The sequence below is a fragment of the Malaclemys terrapin genome, chromosome 17, assembly GCF_027887155.1.
Source record: "Malaclemys terrapin pileata isolate rMalTer1 chromosome 17, rMalTer1.hap1, whole genome shotgun sequence".
In the NCBI taxonomy this organism is placed as follows: Eukaryota; Metazoa; Chordata; order Testudines; family Emydidae; genus Malaclemys; species Malaclemys terrapin.
In genome coordinates, this window is record NC_071521.1 from 18541364 (window position 1) to 18563522 (window position 22159).

The 22159-nt window shown below is 47.6% G+C and overlaps 1 protein-coding gene across 1 annotated transcript in view; it reads right to left on the reverse strand.

The window, feature by feature from the left end:
* LOC128825394 (collagen alpha-1(I) chain-like) overlaps positions 1–22159 on the reverse strand; it is a 244043-nt gene that overhangs the window by 93992 nt on the left and 127892 nt on the right. The window contains exons 8-11 of the mRNA XM_054007881.1: positions 21914–21958; positions 20200–20319; positions 5822–5860; positions 5119–5172 (exon numbers count right to left, since the gene is read on the reverse strand). Coding sequence (XP_053863856.1) covers positions 5119–5172; positions 5822–5860; positions 20200–20319; positions 21914–21958 — 258 coding nt within the window. The remainder of the gene's footprint in view (positions 1–5118; positions 5173–5821; positions 5861–20199; positions 20320–21913; positions 21959–22159) is intronic.

Here is a 22159-nt window from a genome sequence, read left to right on the forward strand (position 1 = left end):
CCTTAGCAATCCTCCTCTCTAGTAGGTACATTCACCCAATAGAAGTGAAGAATTAATCTCTCAACTGCTAGTAGCTGCTGGCGTACTGAGCACTGACTGCCTCCCACAGGAAAAAGAAAAGCACCCCCAAACTAAGGGAATGGTTCAAAAACCAAGTACATACACAACAGACCTGCCAAAAAGAGGACAGAAATTTGGGCACCCTTTTCAGCGTTCTCAGAGGAGGAGGGATCCCTAGCCAGCAAGCCAGAATCTTTAGCTTGACTATTAACTTGATCCTAAAAAGTAACAAGTAATGTACAATGTCGTATGTTAATGTTTTATTGTAACTTTGCCTCAATAAAAAGTGAAAAACACATATGGGGGGTTGTTGCTATGGAAAAATTAATGCACCAAATACATAGCCAGCAAAACAGACAAAGAACAAACAGATGCATAGATCTTGGATTACCAGCTATTTGATACTCAGAAAAAGTACATTCGCCGGCAAAACAACCAGCACACCTATCCAATTGTTTTGAATTTTACTACTGGGTAGAAGTGCCTGGTTTGACATGCAGGTGTAGTCAGAAGTTTCACTCAATTTAATAAAGTCACCAGAAGCAACACATCCTGGGTAGTGTAGAGAGGATCACTCTGTAAGATGTCAAGTATCAGGGGGTAGCCGTGTTAGTCTGTAGCTACAAAAACAACAAGGAGTCTGGTGGCACCTTAAAGACTAACAGATTTATTTGGGCATAAGCTTTCGTGGATAAAAACCTCACTTCTTCAGATGAACAGAGTGAAAGTTACAGACGGAGGCATTATATACTGACACATGGAGAGCAGGGAGTTACTTCGCAAGTGGAGAACCAGTGTTGACAGGGCCAATTCAATCAGGGTGGATGTAGTCCACTCCCAATAATAGAGGAGGAGGTGTCAGTTCCAGGAGAGGAAAAGCTGCTTCTGTAATGAGCCAGCCACTCCCAGTCCCTATTCAAGCCCAGATTAATGGTGTTAAATTTGCAAATTAATTTTAGTTCTGCTGTTTCTCTTTGAAGTCTGTTTCTGAAGTTTTTTTGTTCAATGATAGTGACTTTTAAATCTGTAATAGAATGACCAGGGAGACTGAAGTGTTCACTTACTGGCTTTCGTATGTTACCATTCCCGATGTCCGATTTGTGTCCATTTATTCTTTTGCGGAGGGACTGTCCGGTTTGGCCAATGTACATGGCAGAGGGGCATTGCTGGCACATGATGGCATATATAACATTAGTAGATGTGCAGGTGAATGAGCCCTTGATGGTGTGGAGCTGATGTGGTTGGGTCCTCTGATGGTGTCACCAGAGTAGATATGGGGACAGAGTAGGCAATGAGGTTTGCTACAGGGATTGGTTCCTGGGTTGGTGTTTCTGTGGTGTGGTGTGTAGTTGCTGGTGAGTATTTGCTTCAGGTTGGGGGGTTGTCTGTAAGCGAGGACTGGCCTGCCTCCCAAGGTCTGTGAGAGTGAGGGATCATTTTCCAGGATAGGTTGTAGATCGTGGATAATGCGCTGGAGAGGTTTTAGCTGGGGGCTGTATGTGACGGCCAGTGGTGTTCTGTTATTGTCCTTGTTGGGCCTGTTCTGTAGTAGGTGATTTCTGGGTACCCGTCTTGCTCTGTCAATCTATTTCCTCACTTCCCCAGGTGGGTATTGTAGTTTTAAGAATGCTTGATAAAGATCTTGTAGGTGTTTGTCTCTGTCTGAGGGGTTGGAGCAAATTCGGTTGTATCTTAGGGCTTGGCTGTAGACAATGGATTGTGTGATGTGTCCAGGATGGAAGCTGGAGGCATGTAGGTACGTATAGCGGTCAGTAAGTTTCTGGTATAGGGTGGTGTTTATGTGACCATCACTTATTTGCACTGTAATGTCAAGGAAGTGGATCTCTTGTGTGGACTGGTCCAGGCTGAGGTTGATGGTGGGGTGGAAATTGTTGAAGTCCAGGTGGAATTCTTCAAGGGCCTCCGTTCCATGGGTCCATACGATGAAGATGTCATCAATGTAGCGCAAGTAGAGGAGGGGCACTAGGGGACGAGATCTGAGGAAGCGTTGTTCTAAGTCAGCCATAAAAATGTTGGCCTACTGTGGGGCCATGCCACTGCAGTATGAGTGCATACTGACTTGAAAGTATAAATTGTCCCCAAATTTGAAGTGGTTGTGGGTAAGAACAAAGTCACAAAGCTCAGCCACCAGGCGTGCTGTGGCCTCATCAGGGATACTGTTCCTGACAGCTTGTAGTCCATCTTCATGTGGAATATTGGTATAAAGTGCTTCTACATCCATGGTGGCCAGGATGGTGTTTTCAGGAAGAACATCAATGCATTGTAGTTTCCTCAGGAAGTCGGTGGTGTCTCGAAGATAGCTGGGAGTGCTGGTAGCGTAGGTCTGAGGAGAGAGTCCAAATAGCCAGATAATCCTGCTGTAAGAGTGCCAATGCCTGAGATGATGGGGCGTCCAGGGTTTCCAGGTTTATGGATCTTGGGTAGCAGATAGAATACCCCTAGTCGGGGTTCTGGGGGTGTGTCCATGTAGATTTGTTCCCGTACTGTAGCCGGGAATTTCTTGAGCAGATGGTGTAGTTTCTTTTGGTATTCCTCAGTGGGATCAGAGGATAGTGGCCTGTAGAATGTGGGCTTGGCGACTTGCCTGGCAGCCTCCTGGTCATAATCCGACCTGTTCATTATAACTACAGCACCTCCTTTGTCAGCCCCTTTGATGATAATGTCAGAGTTGTTTCTGAGGCTGTGGATGGCATTGCGTTCTGTACGGCTGAGGTTATGGGACAAGTGATGTTGTTTGTCCACAATTTCAGCCTGTGCACGTCTGCGGAAACACTCTATGTAGAGGTCCAGTCTGTCATTTCGGCCGTCAGGAGGAGTCCACGCAGAGTTCTTCTTCTTGTAGTGTTGGTAGGAGGGTTCCTATGGGTCAGTGTTCCATAAATAAGTGATGGTCACATAAACACCACCCTATACCGGAAACCTACTGACCGCTATACGTACCTACATGCCTCCAGCTTCCATCCTGGACACATCACACGATCCATTGTCTACAGCCAAGCCCTAAGATACAACCGAATTTGCTCCAACCCCTCAGACAGAGACAAACACCTACAAGATCTTTATCAAGCATTCTTAAAACTACAATACCCACCTGGGGAAGTGAGGAAATAGATTGACAGAGCAAGACGGGTACCCAGAAATCACCTACTACAGAACAGGCCCAACAAGGACAATAACAGAACACCACTGGCCATCACATACAGCCCCCAGCTAAAACCTCTCCAGCGCATTATCCACGATCTACAACCTATCCTGGAAAATGATCCCACACTCTCACCTTGGGAGGCAGGCCAGTCCACGCTTACAGACAACCCCCCAACCTGAAGCAAATACTCACCAGCAACTACACACCACACCACAGAAACACCAACCCAGGAACCAATCCCTGTAGCAAACCTCATTGCCTACTCTGTCCCCATATCTACTCTGGTGACACCATCAGAGGACCCAACCACATCAGCTCCACACCATCAAGGGCTCATTCACCTGCACATCTACTAATGTTATATATGCCATCATGTGCCAGCAATGCCCCTCTGCCATGTACATTGGCCAAACCGGACAGTCCCTCCGCAAAAGAATAAATGGACACAAATCGGACATCGGGAATGGTAACATACGAAAGCCAGTAAGTGAACACTTCAGTCTCCCTGGTCATTCTATTACAGATTTAAAAGTCACTATCATTGAACAAAAAAACTTCAGAAACAGACTTCAAAGAGAAACAGCAGAACTAAAATTAATTTGCAAATTTAACACCATTAATCTGGGCTTGAATAGGGACTGGGAGTGGCTGGCTCATTACAGAAGCAGCTTTTCCTCTCCTGGAATTGACACCTCCTCATCTATTATTGGGAGTGGAATACATCCACCCTGATCGAATTGGCCCTGTCAACACTGGTTCTCCACTTGCGAAGTAACTCCCTGCTCTCCATGTGTCAGTATATAATGCCTGCATCTGTAACTTTCACTCTATGCATCTGAAGAAGTGAGGTTTTTACCCACGAAAACTTATGCCCAAATAAATCTGTTAGTCTTTAAGGTGCCACCAGACTCCTTGTTGTTTCTGTAAGATGGTAACACCCTATTCAACAGAGACATCTGATGAGATCACGGTCTAATGATACTCTACACAAAAGCTCACTGTTGTAATGATTATCATTTTGTCTCTTGATATGGACATGGCAACGATCTGTAAACCTACTATAACTTCACACACACAGTCACCGTCTCAAGGTGTGGTCTCTGGAGGGGATTCTGCTTCTCCTGACTGACCCTCCTTAGTTTGCTCTCAGTCAGGCCAGTTCCTGGATCCTCATCTCCAATTAAGCCTGCCAGCCTTTTACTCTTGCAGGCTCCTTTAGTCTCCTGGCTATTTTCTTGGAGGCAGCCTGGTGCGGGGCTGTTGCCACTTTGCCAGCCCAGACCTTCCAGCCTCCCCGTCCTTAGCTGTACTCTCCCCTTTATTGCAGGCCTTGTTTCCTCAATTGGGTTCAGCTGTGGGTGCCTGCCTCCATGACTGGCAGCTGCGTGGGGTTGTGATCAAGCTGCTTGCTTGTAAACAGGAGAGACTCTCCTCTCTCCACACTCAATATGGGGTTTGTAGGCCCCGTTTCTCTCTCTCTCTCTCTCTCTCTCTCTCTCTCACACACACACACACACACACACACACACACGAACAAAATCTTCAATGACTGTAAATGCGCATTGTTTCACTGAAGGAAGTCAATGGAGCTTATGCCAGCTGAGGGGCTGGGCTGGGCTTTCAAAGGAACCTAAGGGAGTCAGGCATCCAACTTCAATTGATTTTCACCCAGCTCCAACTTTTTTGAAAATCCCAGCACTGAAACTTTAGTTATAGCAATACGAACAATCTGACAGTAACAAATGTAAAGGCAGCTCAATTGTGGGGCCTAAATTGTTCAAGTGTCTCTAAACATTGCCTCTGAAAACTTCCAATGAAAGCAGAAATGTCTGATGGGATAACTGAGGGCTTGGCTTCTTCGGACATATTTAGAGGGGATTTTTCATACTTACAGGTAATCCTGGTTTCCCCGGATGCCCCGGCAGCCCACGTGGTCCTGGATGTCTCTAGATTTGAAAAATAAAGGCAAACAGTAACATATTTTAGAAATCAAAACTATTTGGAAAGAGACAAGACTCCAAATGATCATACAGAAAAAATCTGAGACCATGTTAGAGGATTTAGAGCACAAAATCCATGCAACACATGGGCTGGAGGAACGTTATAATACAGAGAAAAGGACTGTGACGTGGGCAGAATAATTACATGGGTTTCTTTAAAAAAAAAAAAAGGATTCATTTCTGACTGATTCTGAAAATGAATGGGGAGCCAGCAGAGGTTCTGGAAGACAGAGCTTCTAAGGGGCGTAACACTGGATTCCCATCTCTTGTTTCTGTGAGCCTTCAATCCTAGGCTTAACTATGAGCCAAAAGTGCAACCCAGCCACTCCACCCTTTCCTGACGTACTCTGGTGGCATTCTCCCAATTTCCTACTTTAAGGGGCCATTAAGACCATCTTGTTTGACCTCTTGCATAACGCAGGGCAGAGAATTTCCCCCAATGATTCCTGGGTCAAGCCTGTCACTTCTGTTTGAGCTACAGCATATCTTTTAGAAAGACATCCAGTCTTGATTTAAAAAAAAAAAAAAAAAAAAATTCAGGTGCTGGAGAACCCACCACATCCCTACGTAGACTTACTTAACAGGAGACACTCACCGGCCAGCCTGCGTGGAGAAGCTGGTAAAATGAGGATTGCTAAAAGGAGAGGGGGGAAAAAAAAGAGAGAGCATGTAAAAAAAAAAACCCATGTCTATTATACCAACCAAAGCATGGCACATGCTTCTGCAGCCAAGACACCAGGAGCAATGCTACACTCCTGTCAGCTTCACGATTTCTATCACATTGGATGAGAACACCCGCTCAGGGTGTGTCTACACAGAAACTAGATAGCTGTGACTGGCTTGTGCCAGCTGGTTTGGACTCGTAGGACTCCGGCTGTGGGACCATTTCCCTGCTGTGTTGATGACAGGGCTTGGGCTGGAGTCCAAGTTCTAGGACCTGCTGAGTGGGAATATCCCAGAGCCCAGAAGTCTACACCGCAATGAAACTGCCCCGCAGCCCGAACTCCGTGAGCCCAAGTTGGCTGGCATGGACCAGCCACTGGGTTTTCTTTGCAGTGTAGACATACCCTAAAGCTGCCGCTCTTCTTATTTATCAACCCAGCAGCACCCACTCTGTGCTTCGAGCTTTCCAGCTTTCCGCCCACGCCCCGAAGAGCTCACAGTCTAAAGACAGACACAAAGGGAAAGGGCTACAACATATCAGTACAGTGGCCAGGGACGTGCTTGCCAAGTCTTGACAAAATAAAGTTGACATGGCTCCCCCAACTCCTCTCCCCTGCCCAGTAATGCCTCATATTCATCAGTACAGGTCAACTACTTTCTCTACAGGTGTCAGAGCAGATCTGGGGTTTCAGAAGGGATTTGAATGTGGAGAGAGGAGGCCTCGTGAATGAGCTCTGGAAGGCCATTCTACTCCTAGTGGGCCGCATGGTGAGGTTGATGTGAAAAGCCGAATCGACAGGTGGATGAGGCTGGCGTTGTTGGTGGAGCAGACAGGTTGGGAGGCAACTTGAAATGAGACCAGGGAGAAGAATTTGGTAGGGCAGAGTTATGCAGGGCTTTTAAGGTGCCTTTCTGCTCTTGAATTCTTTGGATCTGTTCCCAAGTTTTCTCCTTCCATTCAATCCCACCTCTCAAACCCATCTCGCCACCTTTCATTTGATGTGGTAGAAGACGGGGAGCCCGTGAATGGATTCAAAGATGGAAAGATGATCAGAGTAATGGATGAAAAAGATATTTTAGGGGCAGCTTTTTATATGGACTGTAGGGAGACAAAACAGGGGTCAAGGAAGCCAGAGAGGGGGAGGTTGTAATAACAAACGCAAAATGATGAGGGCCTGGACTAGAGAATTTTATCCAGAGAGAGGGAGAAAGAAAAGGACAAAGCTTAGAGACATTACGGAGGGATTTGGGTTCCCTTTGGATGTGTGAGGGAAGCAGGAGAGAGGAGTCACAGCCGGCTCCTTCATTACAGGTCTGAGTGACGGGGAGGAGGGTGGCTCTGTCAGCGGTGATAGTGATGGAGAGAGGAAGGGGTTGAGAGGGAAGTGAAGGTGATCGGTTTTGGTTGTGTGATGTTTAAGTTGACAACGTGTCAGCCCTGGGATGTCAGATTGACAGGCAGGTATGCAGGATCTGATGGCAGCGGGCAGGTTGATTTGCCATTCGTCAGCATCAAGACGCCAGCCGCAGCCACATGAATGATTGCCCAGAGAAGACATACAGTGGAAAGAGCAGTGGTGAGGAGGGAGAGGAAGTGTGTGTGTGTGTGTGGGGGGGAGGTAAGGGGCTGGGCCATGGCATGTCTCCCCAGAAGAAGGAGAAGAGTCAGAAGAATGGAAATGCACTGAGTGGGGTGAGAAGAGGAGAAGCAGCAAGGGGGACGGGGTCCCATTGTGCCAGGTGCCAGCTCCTGCCCCACAGAGCCAATAATGAGCTGTGAGACTCAACCTGTAGTGATTTCCTATTTTCCATTTTCACGTAAGATTATTCCTTTGCTCTGGAGATGGAGCCTCCTAGGTCAGGAGATCGTCAAATAGAATGAAACAGCAGAACAGAGGAGGCCACCAAAGAGGTCTGACATGCTGCCTGTCTCTGAGAATACAGAGCCATCACTAACTGAAGGGGAAGGCAGAATACCACACAGAATGCAGCTGTAACCTATGCTAACATGGCATGGGCTCCGTCTTCTTCTGTCTCTGGCAAGACTATATATATAGAGGTTTCCCAATCTGCTACCAGGTCTAAACAAAATGCAGCTTATCCTTTTGGATCCAGAGCACCTGGGTTCAATCCCTGCAGATGACGACAGGCAGATGTTAAACAGACGATAAAAATTGAATCTTATGGAGGCTAGAAAACAAAAAGATTTAATAGGCCACCCAGTCCCTAGACGGGGGCCCAGAGAAAAAACTGCTGGAACAGGACAGTTTCTAGTGATTTCTCCAGTTCAGTTTAGAACTTCAAAAGTAATATGGCTTTGATTGCTTTTGGCGAGAAAATATCTCAGAGCCAAAGAGATCTCAGGGTCAGGAAACATCTCCTGATGTTCAGCCAACATGTTCTCTCAATTTCATCTCCTCGGTCCTTGCGCTGAACCCCACTACGCTGCCCCAGATATTTCATTCAATCCTGGCTGTTCACGGCCTCCTAAGTGACTGACAGACTTGTTTTATCCCCCGCTTAGCCAAGCTGGACATATTTAGCTACTTTCATCTCACCCCATAAATCAGTCCCTCCAGCCCCTTAATCATCATTTCTGTTACGCTCTGAACTCCCTCCAAGAAAGCCACCAGGATATTTCAAATCCTGTTGATTTGTTGCTTTTACCTCAAAAATATGCCACAAACATAACTTTTGGTGGTTAGTCATGGAAGTATTTTGGGGACATTGCATTTCCTCTGGATTTTAATGTGAGCAGCAGCCGCTTGACGGACATTTAGAGCCTAATCCATACCAAGGTCAATAGACTGGATTCCACTGACTTCAGTGGGCACTGGATCAGTCCCTTCAGGAGCAAGATGCAACGGGCACTGCCTTTTTTTTTTTTTTACCATGCTCCTTTCAAAGTGTTTGACCAGGGTGGGGAACCTCCGGCCCACCGCTTCTTTTCATCCGGACCGCGGTAAGTCTCTGTGCTGTGGGCCAGATGTCCCGAGCCTCAGCGTCCCCCGCAACCGCCCTCGGGTCTCGCCGGCATGTCACTGTGGTCCCTAGGCGGAGGGGTGATCAGCGAAGCTCCGTGTGCTGCCCCCACCCCCAGCACCAGCTCCGCAGCTCCCATTGGCCGGCAATCACACCCAAACTCCCTCCCAGACCCTGCACCTCCCCCACACCCTAACTCCCTGCCCCAGCCCCCTCCCACACCCAAGCTCCCACCCAGAGCCCACACTCCAAACCTCCTCCTGCACCCCAACTCCCTGTCCCATTCCCGGCCCCACCCCCGAGCCCACACCCCCAGCCCGAGCTGCACCCCCCTCCTGCACCCCAACTCCCTGTCCCAGCCCTGAGCCCGCTCCTGCACCCCAAACCCCTTGGTCCAAGCCCAAAGCCCCCTCCCACACTCTGAACCCATTTCTGGCCCAACCCCAGAACCTAGGGAAGCCCCAAGTCTCCGCCCTCCTTCCCTCCAGGCTGGAGCCGCAAGCACCGGCTCGCACCTCTGCGGGGGGGGAAGTCCCGAGCATCTGACCCCCCCACACACCTCGTTGGGGCTGTCAGTGGCCCCTGACTGATTTTTTTTACTTGGGTCACTATAGACTCCAAACTGGAGCTGGTGAGGGTTTTTCCCCCCACAAGATGTGTTTTCATCAGAGAATGCAATTAGTCAAAACAAATTCTTCACGGAACCATTACTGGTTTCAATGAAATGTTCATTGGGAAAGTTTATCAGGCCCAGGCTGGAATTTCTCTCTCTGTCTCAGTTTAACCAGAGACACCCCAGAATAACCAACAGCCCAGAGATTATGGCACTCGCCTGGGCCGTGGAAGGTCCAGGTTCAAGTCCTTGTTCCAAATCAGGCAACACAGGGACTTGAATTTGGGTCTTCTATTGAGCTATTCTTGGGTCAGTCTCTCTGTTTTTTCATGAAAAAATTCAAAAGCTCTCGGTTTCCTCCTGATGCAGAATGAAGCCCAACGGCTGCGACCACAAAATGTTTTGCAAAATGGAATTCTTGTTTTCCAGCCAGCCCTGCTCCAAATCACCATCTGAGATGTGCAAAAAGAAGCCAGCAACGCACTGCAGCAGGCAATACAAAATCCCGAGTGCTTATCCTGGGACCTAATGATAGCAGTGAGCCACTGCTAAAAGCCAGTCATGTGAGCTGCGTCGGTTGAGTATTCTGCCCCAGCTCGGTCTAAAAAATGACCCAATCATTCATTCAAAACTAGAGCTGGTTGAAAAATGATCAGTGGAACAGTTTTCCATTACAAAATGCTGTTTTATCAAATTCTGAATGTTTCACAGGAATGTGTCGATTTCAATTAAATCTGAGGGAACAATTCAACACTGAAATGAAATATTTCAATTTGACTTTCTTCGTTCGACTTTCATATAATAAAATCTTAATTCAAAATTCTATATATGTGTTGTATTTAATGTTTTCCATTATATTTAATATTTTATTTTAGACTTTTAATGTTTCAACAAGGTCCCTTAGATGTTGATGAATAGACATTTTCTAGAGTTTTTGTTCTGCAAAAGTTTCCACTTTTCATCATGAATTGGGACGGAAACAAATTTTGAAATGTCAGAATTTCTCATAGGACAGAAATTCCATTTTCCAACCAGCTCTACTCTAAATCCAAACGACAAGAACCTTTCTCGACTACTGATTTTCATTTATGGGCCGCTGCACTTCTGGATCATATCTCCACTGTATCTTTAAAAGAAAATTAAATTATAAACATTTTTAAAAAAATAAAACACCACAAAGGAAAAGGACTGAAATATGACTGGGAACTGGGATTATTTAGTCTGCAGAAGAGAAGAATGAGGGGGGATTTGATAGCAGCCTTCAACTACCTGAAAGGAGTTCCAAAGAGGATGGATCTAGACTGTTCTCAGTGGTAGCAGATGACAGAACAAGGAGCAATGGTCTCAAGTTGCAGTGGGGGAGGTTTAGGTTGGATATTAGGAAAAACTTTTTCACTAGGAGGGTGGTGAAGCACTGGAATGGGTTACCTAGGGAAGTGGTGGAATCTCCTTCCTTACAGGTTTTTAAGGTCAGGCTTGACAAAGCCTGGCTGGGATAATTTAGTTGGGGATTGGTCCTGCTTTGAGCAGGGGGTTGGACTAGATGACCTCCTGAGGTCCCTTCCAACCCTGATATTCTATGATTCTATGACCCGGGAAGCTGGTCTCTCGGTAGTTTTGGCCCAGCTAGAGGAATTAAAAAACTTCTGGAGAAAGCCTCATTTCCAGTCCAGTTTTCTTGAGGGGCTCAGTTAGTTTGGAGAAGCATCCTAAAAACATTAGGGCACAAATTCAATCCCCCAGCCCTTTGGAAGGTCTCTCATCAGCATGAATGACAGGAACACAGGAGGGGAAAGGTCTTATTTCCTCCTCCTGTCCCCAATCCTTTTCACTTTATTCTGGTCTCCAATACAGACTAGCGCCTGATTCTGCCAGCTCTCCCCAAGCCCCAGTCCACCACAAAGGCACAAAAGCACCTTAGTTTCCAAACAGAAACCAAACACCATTGATAGGACTGGGTTGCCATTCATTGCCAAGTTGTATACTCAGCTCCAGTCTTCAAGGCTGTGAGAAATCCCCCCCATCCCAGATTATTCCTGGGACATAGGAGGAGAGAGAAGGAGGGGAGTCTGAGAGAGCTCATTTACAAAAACAAACAAAGGTCTTTCACCATATGGAAATATTTCTAGCAATAAGCAGGGCTCTTGGGCAGATGATGGATGGATACATTTAACTAGCTCTAATGCTGCACCAGGCATTTCGGCTCCTTTAAAGTTTATCCCAAATTGATTAATGTGAGCAAATGTGCAAAATCCCTGACAGCCTGTCAAGCCAGGCTGTGGCCCATGGCAGCGGAGTCTCATTTCCCTCAGAAGCCTCTTCAGAGATATTTTTTGGAGGTGCTGGAGGAACTGGCATGCAGCCAATGCTTTCTCCCCGTGGCTTTTGAAGCAGTGAACTCAGGTGCACTGGGGGCTTGTGATGCTGTTTCGTTAAACTGGAAAAAAAAAAAAAGAAGAAGAAGAAGAAGAGAGACTTGAACCCTGAATACAGGCCTCAGAAGCCAAGGGAAATCGATTGCTTTCTGCATTTTAAGCAGCTCATTGCCCGAAGGAGCTCTGGTCAGCAGAAAAGTGGAATGATTAGTGCAGACACTATCCGTGACAGAACACCAGCACTACGAGAGGTCACACTGCTGGGCCAACTAGTTTGAATCCTGCCTCTTATTGTGGCTAATACAGGATGCTTCATAGGTCAGTGATACACTCCCACACAGCAGCTAGCTAGTTCCAAAATGCCACACTGAACACTCGTGCAATAAATAAATAAATAAATAAATCCCTTCCTGACCTCTCACTGGGGACCAATGTATGCTCTCCATGGCAGCAATCAGCCACTCATTCCTGCCAGGAGTCACACAGCCCTAGATCATCTTGAAACAATTTAAGTGCAATTAGATATGACCGCAACCGCTTCTGATCAGTGGAAAGAACGCACCACTCTAATAAATGTTTTTAACATCTGCTCTGGGAGCAGACATCTCTAGATTAGGGGCTGCATCGTGTAACATTTATCACAAGAAAACATCAGGACGGGCCAGCCCTGTTGCCTCCTGGTAGGAAAGTGCTCTCGGAGAATGGGAATAGTACAGGCAGAAATGTCTGTTTTGGGGGGAGGAAGGTGCAGGGAGGCCATCTAGACTTCTTTGAACAGTATTCCACCTTCTGGATGCTTATCAGAAGCAGAGTTCTAGAACATTCCAGAATATTTTATTAGAGACGAGAAGACGTAGCCCTCATTTGCTAGCAACCTCCCTTTGACTCTCCTCTCAGGGATCCGCCGTGGTCCTTTCACAGACGTCACTGGAGTGAGACGTGGTCCCTGAGATGCTCTTGCAGAGTTTAGGCAGTAACAGCCTGGCAACAACAGCAGCTCCAGGGTCACTTATGTGATCACTACTGTGTTACCTGCTCAGCCTCGTCACCACTGCCCCAATAAAATCGTATGAATAACGTTACTCTGCTGGAGCCGTTTCACTGGAAAAGACAGAGAGAAAGAGAAAGAAACGAAGAGCTAGTTCACGGATCTGACTGCAGCTGTTCTGTAGCAATTACCATCTGCCTCCTGGGTTCTGCAGCTTGCTAGCTCACCAGCGCTTGAGCCCAGCTTTGCGCTCCCAGTCCCACCACTTTGGGCACTGTGATGCAATCAGAGAAAGACCTCACTGGATTCTCAGTCTCGCTCTCACTCAGCACAGGGCAGGCTACTGCTCCACATTAGTCAAAAGCAACAGTAGCTGCCTAACGTTCTAGGTAGCAGGACTCCAAGCAGAAGGCAACAGATGTGCTGTTGGAAGCACGGGACGTATCCTCACTCTTCTACTGATTTCACTGCCGTGTTCAGGTTATGATGGCAGCAGAGCACCTCACCCACAAGACCCATCCCAGGAGGGTTAAAGGAATGACAGACAGGTTCTGAAAGGAGCCCTGACCAAACCGTCCCACTCAGAAGGCTTAGTGGAGGGCTTTAAGGGTGAGAAAAGGAGGCAAAGGCCAGAAAGATTGCAAGGGGAGGGAGTCCTCAAGGCTCCATCATGGATGGTGGAAAACCTGTTCCCCCAAGTAATAAAGGAACAATGTTCTGGGGGAAAAAAACCCACCAAGTTCTAAAAGCCAGATCAGTAACTGAGCGAGCTGATCAAACAAACTTTGAAAGGCTGAGCCTGAAACCAACCAAATCTTAGAGAGTGCATGAAAACCTCATGTTGTGTGGACTACACCAACCTGGTGCCTTCTCTGAGGTCATCCAAGGTCTCAAGGAAGTCTCTCTCTCTCTCTCTCATGAGAACAGCCACTTCCCAAGCAACAGAATATTTCAGAGCCACCCAGGTGATCTCAGATGGTTACAAACAAAGTCAGCTGTGAGCTCTCTACAAAAGAGTTTCAGGGAAAATGAAGATTCCCGTATTACACTGACAAAGAGATCAGCAAGTGTGTAGCCTGTCAATCTGGAGTGTGGCTGCATTGTTACACTTCCCGTTTGTTTCAATGTACGTCATTTTCTTCCTTGCCAGCAAAGCTGTAATGTTATCATTACCCGAATCTATAGCTAAATCTCCTCTGTTACACCCTGACACCCCAATATTCACCACTGTCCTGTAATTAGGATATGGCTTATACAAAACATGCCTTGTGAGGTGTCATTCTAAAAGTCTTGATCTGCTAGACAGTAATATCTCGTTGGATTGTATGTGCTATCGTCGTGTGTGAACTTATGAAGTTTGGCTACGTATGTGTTGCTGAAACATGTCCTGAGGTTGAAAACACCCACAAGCAGCCTTTCAGGTACGACAGTAAAAAGGCCAAACAACGTTAATGGCTTATTGAGGAAATGCACAAGGATTACCCCAGGAACTGTGTACAATAGAAACCTCTCAGAGATAACACTAGACACTGGGAACTGTTTTACCCAGGTCCCAGCAAAAGAGCTTTCCAGCAAATGGGGAGAAGATATAAAAGGAGGGAAATGACATTATGGGGGGACCTCACTTTTCCACCACCACCACACCTGGAAACACCTGAGGAACAGACTGAACTGTGGGAAGTGATGGTCCCAGGCTAGAAGGATTTTTAGCCTGTGTATGAAAGCCCAGGAAAGCCCAGGCAACTTGTGCCTTAAAAATCTGCCAGTCTGTTTATCACTCAGGGTGAGAATTTGCTAATTTCTATATAGTACCTATCTAGCGTGTTAAGCTCAGTTTGCGGTTTTTGTTTATTTACTAAGGTAATATGCTTTGATCTGTTTGCTATCCCTTATAATCACTTAATATTTACCTTTTGTAGTTAATAAACTTATTTCTTGTTTATAACATAACCCAGTTTGTGCAATTCATATCTGGGGGGGGGCAAGAAGTTGTGCATCTCTCTCTCCACATTGAGAGAGAGGGCGAATTTTTATGAGCTTGTGCTGTGCAGATCTTTCTATACAGCACAAGACAGTATTATTTAGGGTTTATCCCCCAAAAGGGGTGTGACTGTGAGTGCTGGGTAAGTCCTCTCACACAGAGCTGACTTCAGTCTGTGTCTGCCGTTGGGTGTGACCCTACCTGTGTGTGTGTGCTGCCTAATTCAGCAAAACCGAGAGAGGAAATCCAGGCTAGTGGAGCAAGAGAGGCTCAGCGAAACCCCAGTACATCAGGTGGCATCCCGGACAGGGGGGTCCAACCCGTCACCTCCTCCACCACTGCAGTTACTGGGGTGGCCTTTCAACTACTCCGCATCATCTTTCCTGGTAGCTCTTTTCACATGAAGAATAGCAATTGGCTAAGAGCAAGGGGCCAGCCACTGGGTCCCACGATTCACAAAGGTCCATGTTTTGTTCAGCGGACACACGTAGCAAGAGAATACACCATCTCTGCAGAGAACACAGAGCCTCCAAAACCCTGTTACAGATACCATCTGTTCCCGCCAACGATAATACCACTGTTTACTGTGGGCTCACAACACTCAGACGAAAGATGGCTTTGGGCAATATTTTCAAGTGACAGAGTTTAGGCATGTTAAACAAACAGAATGCAAGTGCACGAGGCCAAACCAGGAGCTTTAATACAAAATGCCTCCAAATAAAACCGGTATTACAGGCAGGCAGGAGAAAAGCATGCCCATAGCTGGACAGAGCTCAGAACCGGGAACCAGGAATGTCAGAGTTCTAACTCCAATACTGAGATGTCACTTCACCCCATTTTGCAGGCAGTTGAGGACTGGAAAGGTGACTGATCAGATAGGTGGCTGATCCCAAATGCACATGATGAGGTTTGCCGTTTAGCAGAAGGGAGATGGGGATTAGATAACCCCACAGGTTTCCTCCATCTCTAACTTCTGTAATTCTATCATTGCTCTTAGTGATTTACTGAATTTCTGGTCTATGGCAACAGGCAATCAGAATGGTGTGGATGCTGGGTTAGCTTTAGCCAAGAGTTTGGATAAACAGCACAAACCTCATGACATTTCTGCCAGTTTGAATTCTCGGGAGGAGTCTGGCATCATCCAAACCTGAAATTCACCCTCCCTTATAGTTCTGATCTGGCCTGAAACAAAAAACAAAAAAAATCAAAGAGGCAGGTTTGGATCTAGGGAGCCCAAGCCCAAGCTTCTCAGAAATTTGGAAAGGTTCAGATTCCAGGTGCTGGGTTTGCTCCCATGTGACCTCACAGGAAGGGATATGTAAAGTATTCACGTTCCATCTACCTTAATAGGAGTAGCAATGATCTCTTCACTATCTAGGGATGAAAACAACAGACTCTATAGACCCTTGATGGACCCAGCCAACACCTTGGAATGACACAAACCTCCCCTCTCCAATGCAACATGAGTCGCGGCACAAACATGCTGCATCACAACATCTGGCTGCTATGTGGTGGATGCTCTCCACGGTACTCTCCGTGAATGAGAGCTGGGCCAGTTCAGTGGCTTCACCCAAGTGACAGCAGGCGCCGACTAACCTAGGAGAACACCGGCAGGAATGAACCAAATGTCCACAGGGCTGGGTTATCTTTTCTGATGGAAATGCCACTGCTCATGTCCAAACAGGTGATGTGAAAAATCCCTTTGCTGGCTTGGCTAGTGATGAACAATATCAAAAGCAGTGCTCATAGTCACGAGGATCCCTCTCATCTCCTGCCAAGCACCTGCAGGTCTCAGTCCCCTCCTCCAGAAGCATCTCTCACTCCCCCCACTGGCACATTACTAACAGGAGAGTATAAGCAACACAGGCCCCACTGCCTTGAAATCGGTTTGCATTTCCCATATGGTGAACTCCCCTCCCCAGTCACGCTGGCACCTTCACAGCTCCCCCACCCCATCCCTTCCTCTTTGATGTTATTTACAAAGGGAAACGACGGAAGTAACGTAGACAAGAACACCCACCCCAAGAATATACCCAACACACACGTGCACCGAGAGGAACACGTCCTCACCTGTGCCACCCCACCCCGAGCACTTGCTTTTACAGCACACCTGCCCATGGCTGATGGAGCTACCGGCACCAGCGATGAAGCGTTCTTGTTACAAGCTCGCTTTGTGAAACCTGCATTGCCCCCTCCTTTCTCCCCTCACACCTCCTGCTGAAATAATAAAAAGTGGGTTCCCCTTAGCAGAGGTGAAGCCAGGACACGCAGCTGGCGTCACAAAGAATACCCCTAAAGTACACGCTCCAGTGGCTCCTCAGAGCCAGCTAGGAACCTACATGGTTAATTGATCAACCTGTTGTGGCCATAGACCACACCGACAGGCTGGGCCACAGCAGGTCAAACCATGGGTCAATCCATGGCAGCAGTGGCCAATAGCTAGGGCCCTACCAAATTCACGGTCCATTTTGGTCAATTTCACAGTCATAGGATTTTAAAAATCATAAATTTGATGTTTTCAGCTATTTAAATCTGAACTTTCACGGTGTTCCCACCTCTTGTGGGGGTGGGGTCCATAGTGCAGCTCCAGCTTCTGTGAATGTCCTGCCTCCTGCACCCAGAAGTCCCCGATTATCGGCTGATCCTGTCAACTGCAACTGTCATGGGAAGCCACGGCAGCAGGAGGAAACCTGATCTCCGGACTAGCCACATCAGTGATAAGAACAGAGATCTAGAACTGCTTTCTAATCTACGGGGAGCCAGGGGTGCTGCCTTCAGGGCAACCAGCGTTGCTAAGCAGGTAGGTGGGTGCGTTTGGTACAACCTGGACCTTCTTCAGACTCCAATGGCTTCACTCCTAGATCCGAGGGGCATTAATCCAGCCTGGGATGTCGTGAACAGGTGGATCACCATGGCCAGGTCTGTGCCTGAAAGCTGGGGTACAATCTTCCAGTCAGTCGTAGAATTCATTATTTTTCTGCCACTGTGGCTGTTTAGGCCTTCAACAGACCTATTCCTGGCCATGCCACTGACTTGCTACATCGCCTCAGGCCAGTTACTTACAATAAACCCTTGGTCCCTGACTCCCCATCCAGAACACAGGTTAATTCCAACAGCTGGCCCCCTCTTCGGAGTGCTGGAAGGCTTGTTTGTAAAGCCAGTTGGTAGAGTGGCTGGCCCAGTGGCTACACACATTGGCTCAGCAACCCAGGCGGCATGCATCACAGCCAGCAGGGAATACGATGCAGCTTTAAAAAGCATTAAAGGCCTTTGATGTTTTAATATACCTTCCCTAACATCACGTCGCAGCAGCATGCCGTTCTAATAAAGGAAACGTAATAAATACCAAACATACGGCTTCCATTTCTTGCCAGGACAGCTTCAATTGGAATTGTGTCACTGGCTTGAAACATGCTTCTCCTTAGGAGTCTTGCTCTTCTTGCCATGTGGTTTGAATCAGGATTGCTTTCCCTCCCCCTGCCCCAGGGCAAAGTTTGGGAATGCGGGTTAGGAAGGGGGGAAAAAAATATCAAAACCCTCATGCTTGAAATAGAAAACCACGGATTAGCCCTCCCGAGGAATCCCAGTGGCGGCTCGTTCAGCGTTGATCTTTGGCAAAACGGAAAAGGCGGGTACGTGAAGCAGGGAGGCTGCTGCTACGGTCTCCACCGCTTTGCAGAATTTACCCCGGCATCACCGCTGCTGCCACGGCAGGAAGCCCGCCAGTGAAGTTATGACTAATCGAAGCTCGTGTGCCAGAATATACAGCACTCCACACGCCGGCATCGCACGCTGGGTAAGAGTGTCAACCCCCCTTTTCATTTCATGGCTGGGCCACAGAAAGGATCAGGACTTCATTTGTGCTAGGGCTTGCCTGGGCTGAGCCCTGGCACCTCTAGGCTTGGCAGTTCATAGCCCCGGCACCTCTGGGCTTGCGGCATCAGTTATGAATGTAAAAAAAGTTGCTTGAGCCCTGGCCCCTCTTTCATTAAAAATTAAGCCCTGGAAAGGATTAATTGCCTATGGTTACTATCTGCTAGCTAGACTCCAACGAGAGACTGCTGAATTGGAATTAATTTGCAAAATGGACACCATTAAATTAGGCTTGAATAAAGACTGGGAGTAGATGGGTCATTACACAAAGTAAAACTATTTCCCCGTGTTTATTTCACCCCACCCCCACCAACACACACAGTTCCTCACACCTTCTTGTCAACTGCTGCAAATGGACCATTTTGATTACCACTACAAAAAGTTTTTTTCTCTTCTGCTGGTAATAGCTCACCTTAACTGATCACTCTCATTAGAGTGTGTATGGTAACACCCATTGTTTCATGTTCTCTGTGTATATATCTATCTTCCTACTGTGTTTTCCACTGCATGCACCTGATGAAGTGGGCTGTAGCCCACGAAAGCTTATGCTCAAATAAATTTTTTAGTCTCTAAGGTGACACAAGTACTCCTGTTCTCTCTGCTAACAGAGTTCTTCCTTAGGTTAATTGGCAGAGACCTGTGCTTTGGTATGGCAGATCGTGGGTTCAGACCCTGCTGCTGATGCCCGGGGGGGAGTTTCTGACTTGAGGGTAGCAGGGTTTTCTCTTACTGCTCCCCAGAATGTGCGTTCTGAGTGACTATGAGCTTTCTGTTCCTCGGGCCCATGGAACGCTTACTGTGCAGGGCAAGGCTAAGAACCTCCTTAAGACCAGCTTCTTCTGGGATGCCCACAAGATGTGAGTAGATGATCAAAGAAATGTAAATGTGTTAAAGACATGAGCATGCCTAAGCTGAGAAACCACTCAGTCTTCCTGCCAGAACTCTCACCTGCCCTCCCCACTATCCTCAGGCATAGGGCCAGGTTGGAAATTAGATTGTAGACTCTTCAGAGGGAGGCTGTGTGGCCTAGTAGATAGAGCACGGGACTAGGATTCCAGAGTCCTGGGTTCTTTGCCAGGCTCTGGCCCAACACTGCCATCATTGAGGCTGGAGCAGGTATTCGCAAACATAGAGATCAGGCTTTTAAAATCTGATAATTAACTTCTCTGTGCCTCAGTTTCCCCAGCTGTCAGAAGGGCATAGAATTTATTTGCTGCCCGATGATGTGAGGCTCAACTGGTGTCTCAGAAGCTCTTTGAGAGCTGCAGGTGGAGATATTATTGAAGTGACGCTCTTTCTATGCAGAAACTTTAAGTCCCTTTTTTGTTTCACCCTGGCAAGAAAGCCACGGTCCCAGTTCGTGCTGCACCTCTCCGCTCAGGGGTTTTCAGGAGAAGCCAGATGCTGTGCAGTTCGCCCTAGTATGCACTGCCCTGGGGAGCAAGCAGTTTGAGTTTTCCTTTCCTTCTCAGCAGAAAAGGGCTTGTCCTAGACTCACCATGAACGCCAGCCAGTCCTCCTTTGAATTTCTCCAGAGAACAACGGTAGGTACACCAGGGACGCCTGGGGGGCCTGGATCTCCTGGGGGGCCTGTTCTCCCCATTGCACCAGGGTGCCCCTAGGAAAGAGAAGAGCAACTCCTTTAAGACGGGCTTGGATTTTTCAGTCAACACAAACCCAGAGCCAGCCTGAACCAAAACCACGTACCCCAACTGAGGGGGAGTTCAGATCTGAACAACTGGGCCGATTCCTGTGACCCAAATGGGATAAATCAAAACCCCGAGATCCAAACAACCCTGGGAAAGTCTGGAGCTGGGAATGAAATATGTGGCTTGTCCCAACTCTAAAATGTACAGAGAATACACACAGACCAAGTGAGATGCTGAAGGTGGAGATTACAGTTGTAATACTCCAGATGTGGCCTCACTGGTGCCGAATAGAGGGGAATAATCACTTCATCAACCCGCACACATCGTACACATCCATCGGGGCACACCACGTTTAGACAGATGAATGATGCTAGGTTGAGAAGAGCCTTTGTACTTGAAGCAGCAAAATCACCATGGTCTCTGTGGCCAAGGTTTTAAGCCACATCTGAGAAACCAGCATCCCTAGTGGGCCTGCTGGCTACAGTTTCAAGCACTGCCCTGGTGTCTTCCTTCCTTGTTTAAGAGGGAGTGTGGGTGATTTAAAGGCACCCTGCACACAGACAGGACAGCTGGGAGGACTGGGATTTAACCATGCCAAGGGCTGCAGTTTGGGTTTCTAAAGCTGGGAAAAGAGGCATTGTGCAGGGACACAGCCTTTGGAATAGGTCTCTGTAGTGCACTGCTGTCCTGGAGAGTTAAGGGTACATCTACACAGCAAAAACACCACCACCCTGGCAGCCGCAAGTGTCAGAGCCTGGATCAGCTGACTCACGGTCCTGTGACTTGTGTTACAGGCCCAAACCAGCCAGGTAGATATTTGGGCTCGGGCTGGAGCCTGGGCTCTGAGACCAGCGAGAGGGAAGCGTGTCCAGCCAGAGCCTGAAGGTCTACATTGCTATGTTTAGCCCCTCAGCACAAGTCCTGCAATCCCGAGTCAGTGGACCCGAGCTCTGACACTCGCTGCTGTGGGGGTTTCCTGCTGTGTAGATGTACCCTGAGGAGCTAAGTCTCAAACCTAATAGACAACGTGAAGCAGCACTGGAGCGATGCCCGCTTCCCTCCCCCCGACACTATAACATCCAGGGTCTCTCTTTGTCGACAAGGCTATTCCTAAGGTATACAGAGTCTTTGTTAACAGAGAGGGCAGGGTGGTCTACTAGCAAGAACACTGAACTGGACCTTGAGAGACTTAGGTTCTATTCTCAAGTCTGACCCTGGATGGTATTGGGTAAGTCACTTTACTGCTCTGTGCATCAGTTTCCCCATCTGTGAAATGGGCATAATAAATACTTTGTACGGTACCTACTGGTAGTTCAGAATAATACTAGTAGCTCAAACTCCTCTACTGTGCTTGTACAGAACGGCTGTCTCAAGACACAAGCATGCATTTGGCTCTAAAACATCCCAACAAAAGCTGAATTATCATTGTATAAGTATTGGACGACCAGGCTTGGTGGGCAGGAAGCTCACCAGGCAGTTTTTAATCAGAAGATATGTCTGCTGCATTCACCCCTGGACCTAAACCACATCTAATGAACTTCAAGAGTTTTCCAATTTACTCACTTTGTCTCCTTTGGGTCCCAGAGGTCCACGTCTCCCTCGGCAACCCTGAAAAGCAAAACAAGAACTGTGTCACTCAACCGTGTTTGTTTGCCCTGCTCCACCTACAAAGATTTCAGATGCTGGCACAGGACAACCTTGACCTGTGAAGATCTCCCAGGCTGGTCATAGGACAGTTATTTCTAAGCAGAGGTACTGCAAACACAGACTGGAAGGCAGATAACTCAACTGGAAGGCTGAACTTGTTGC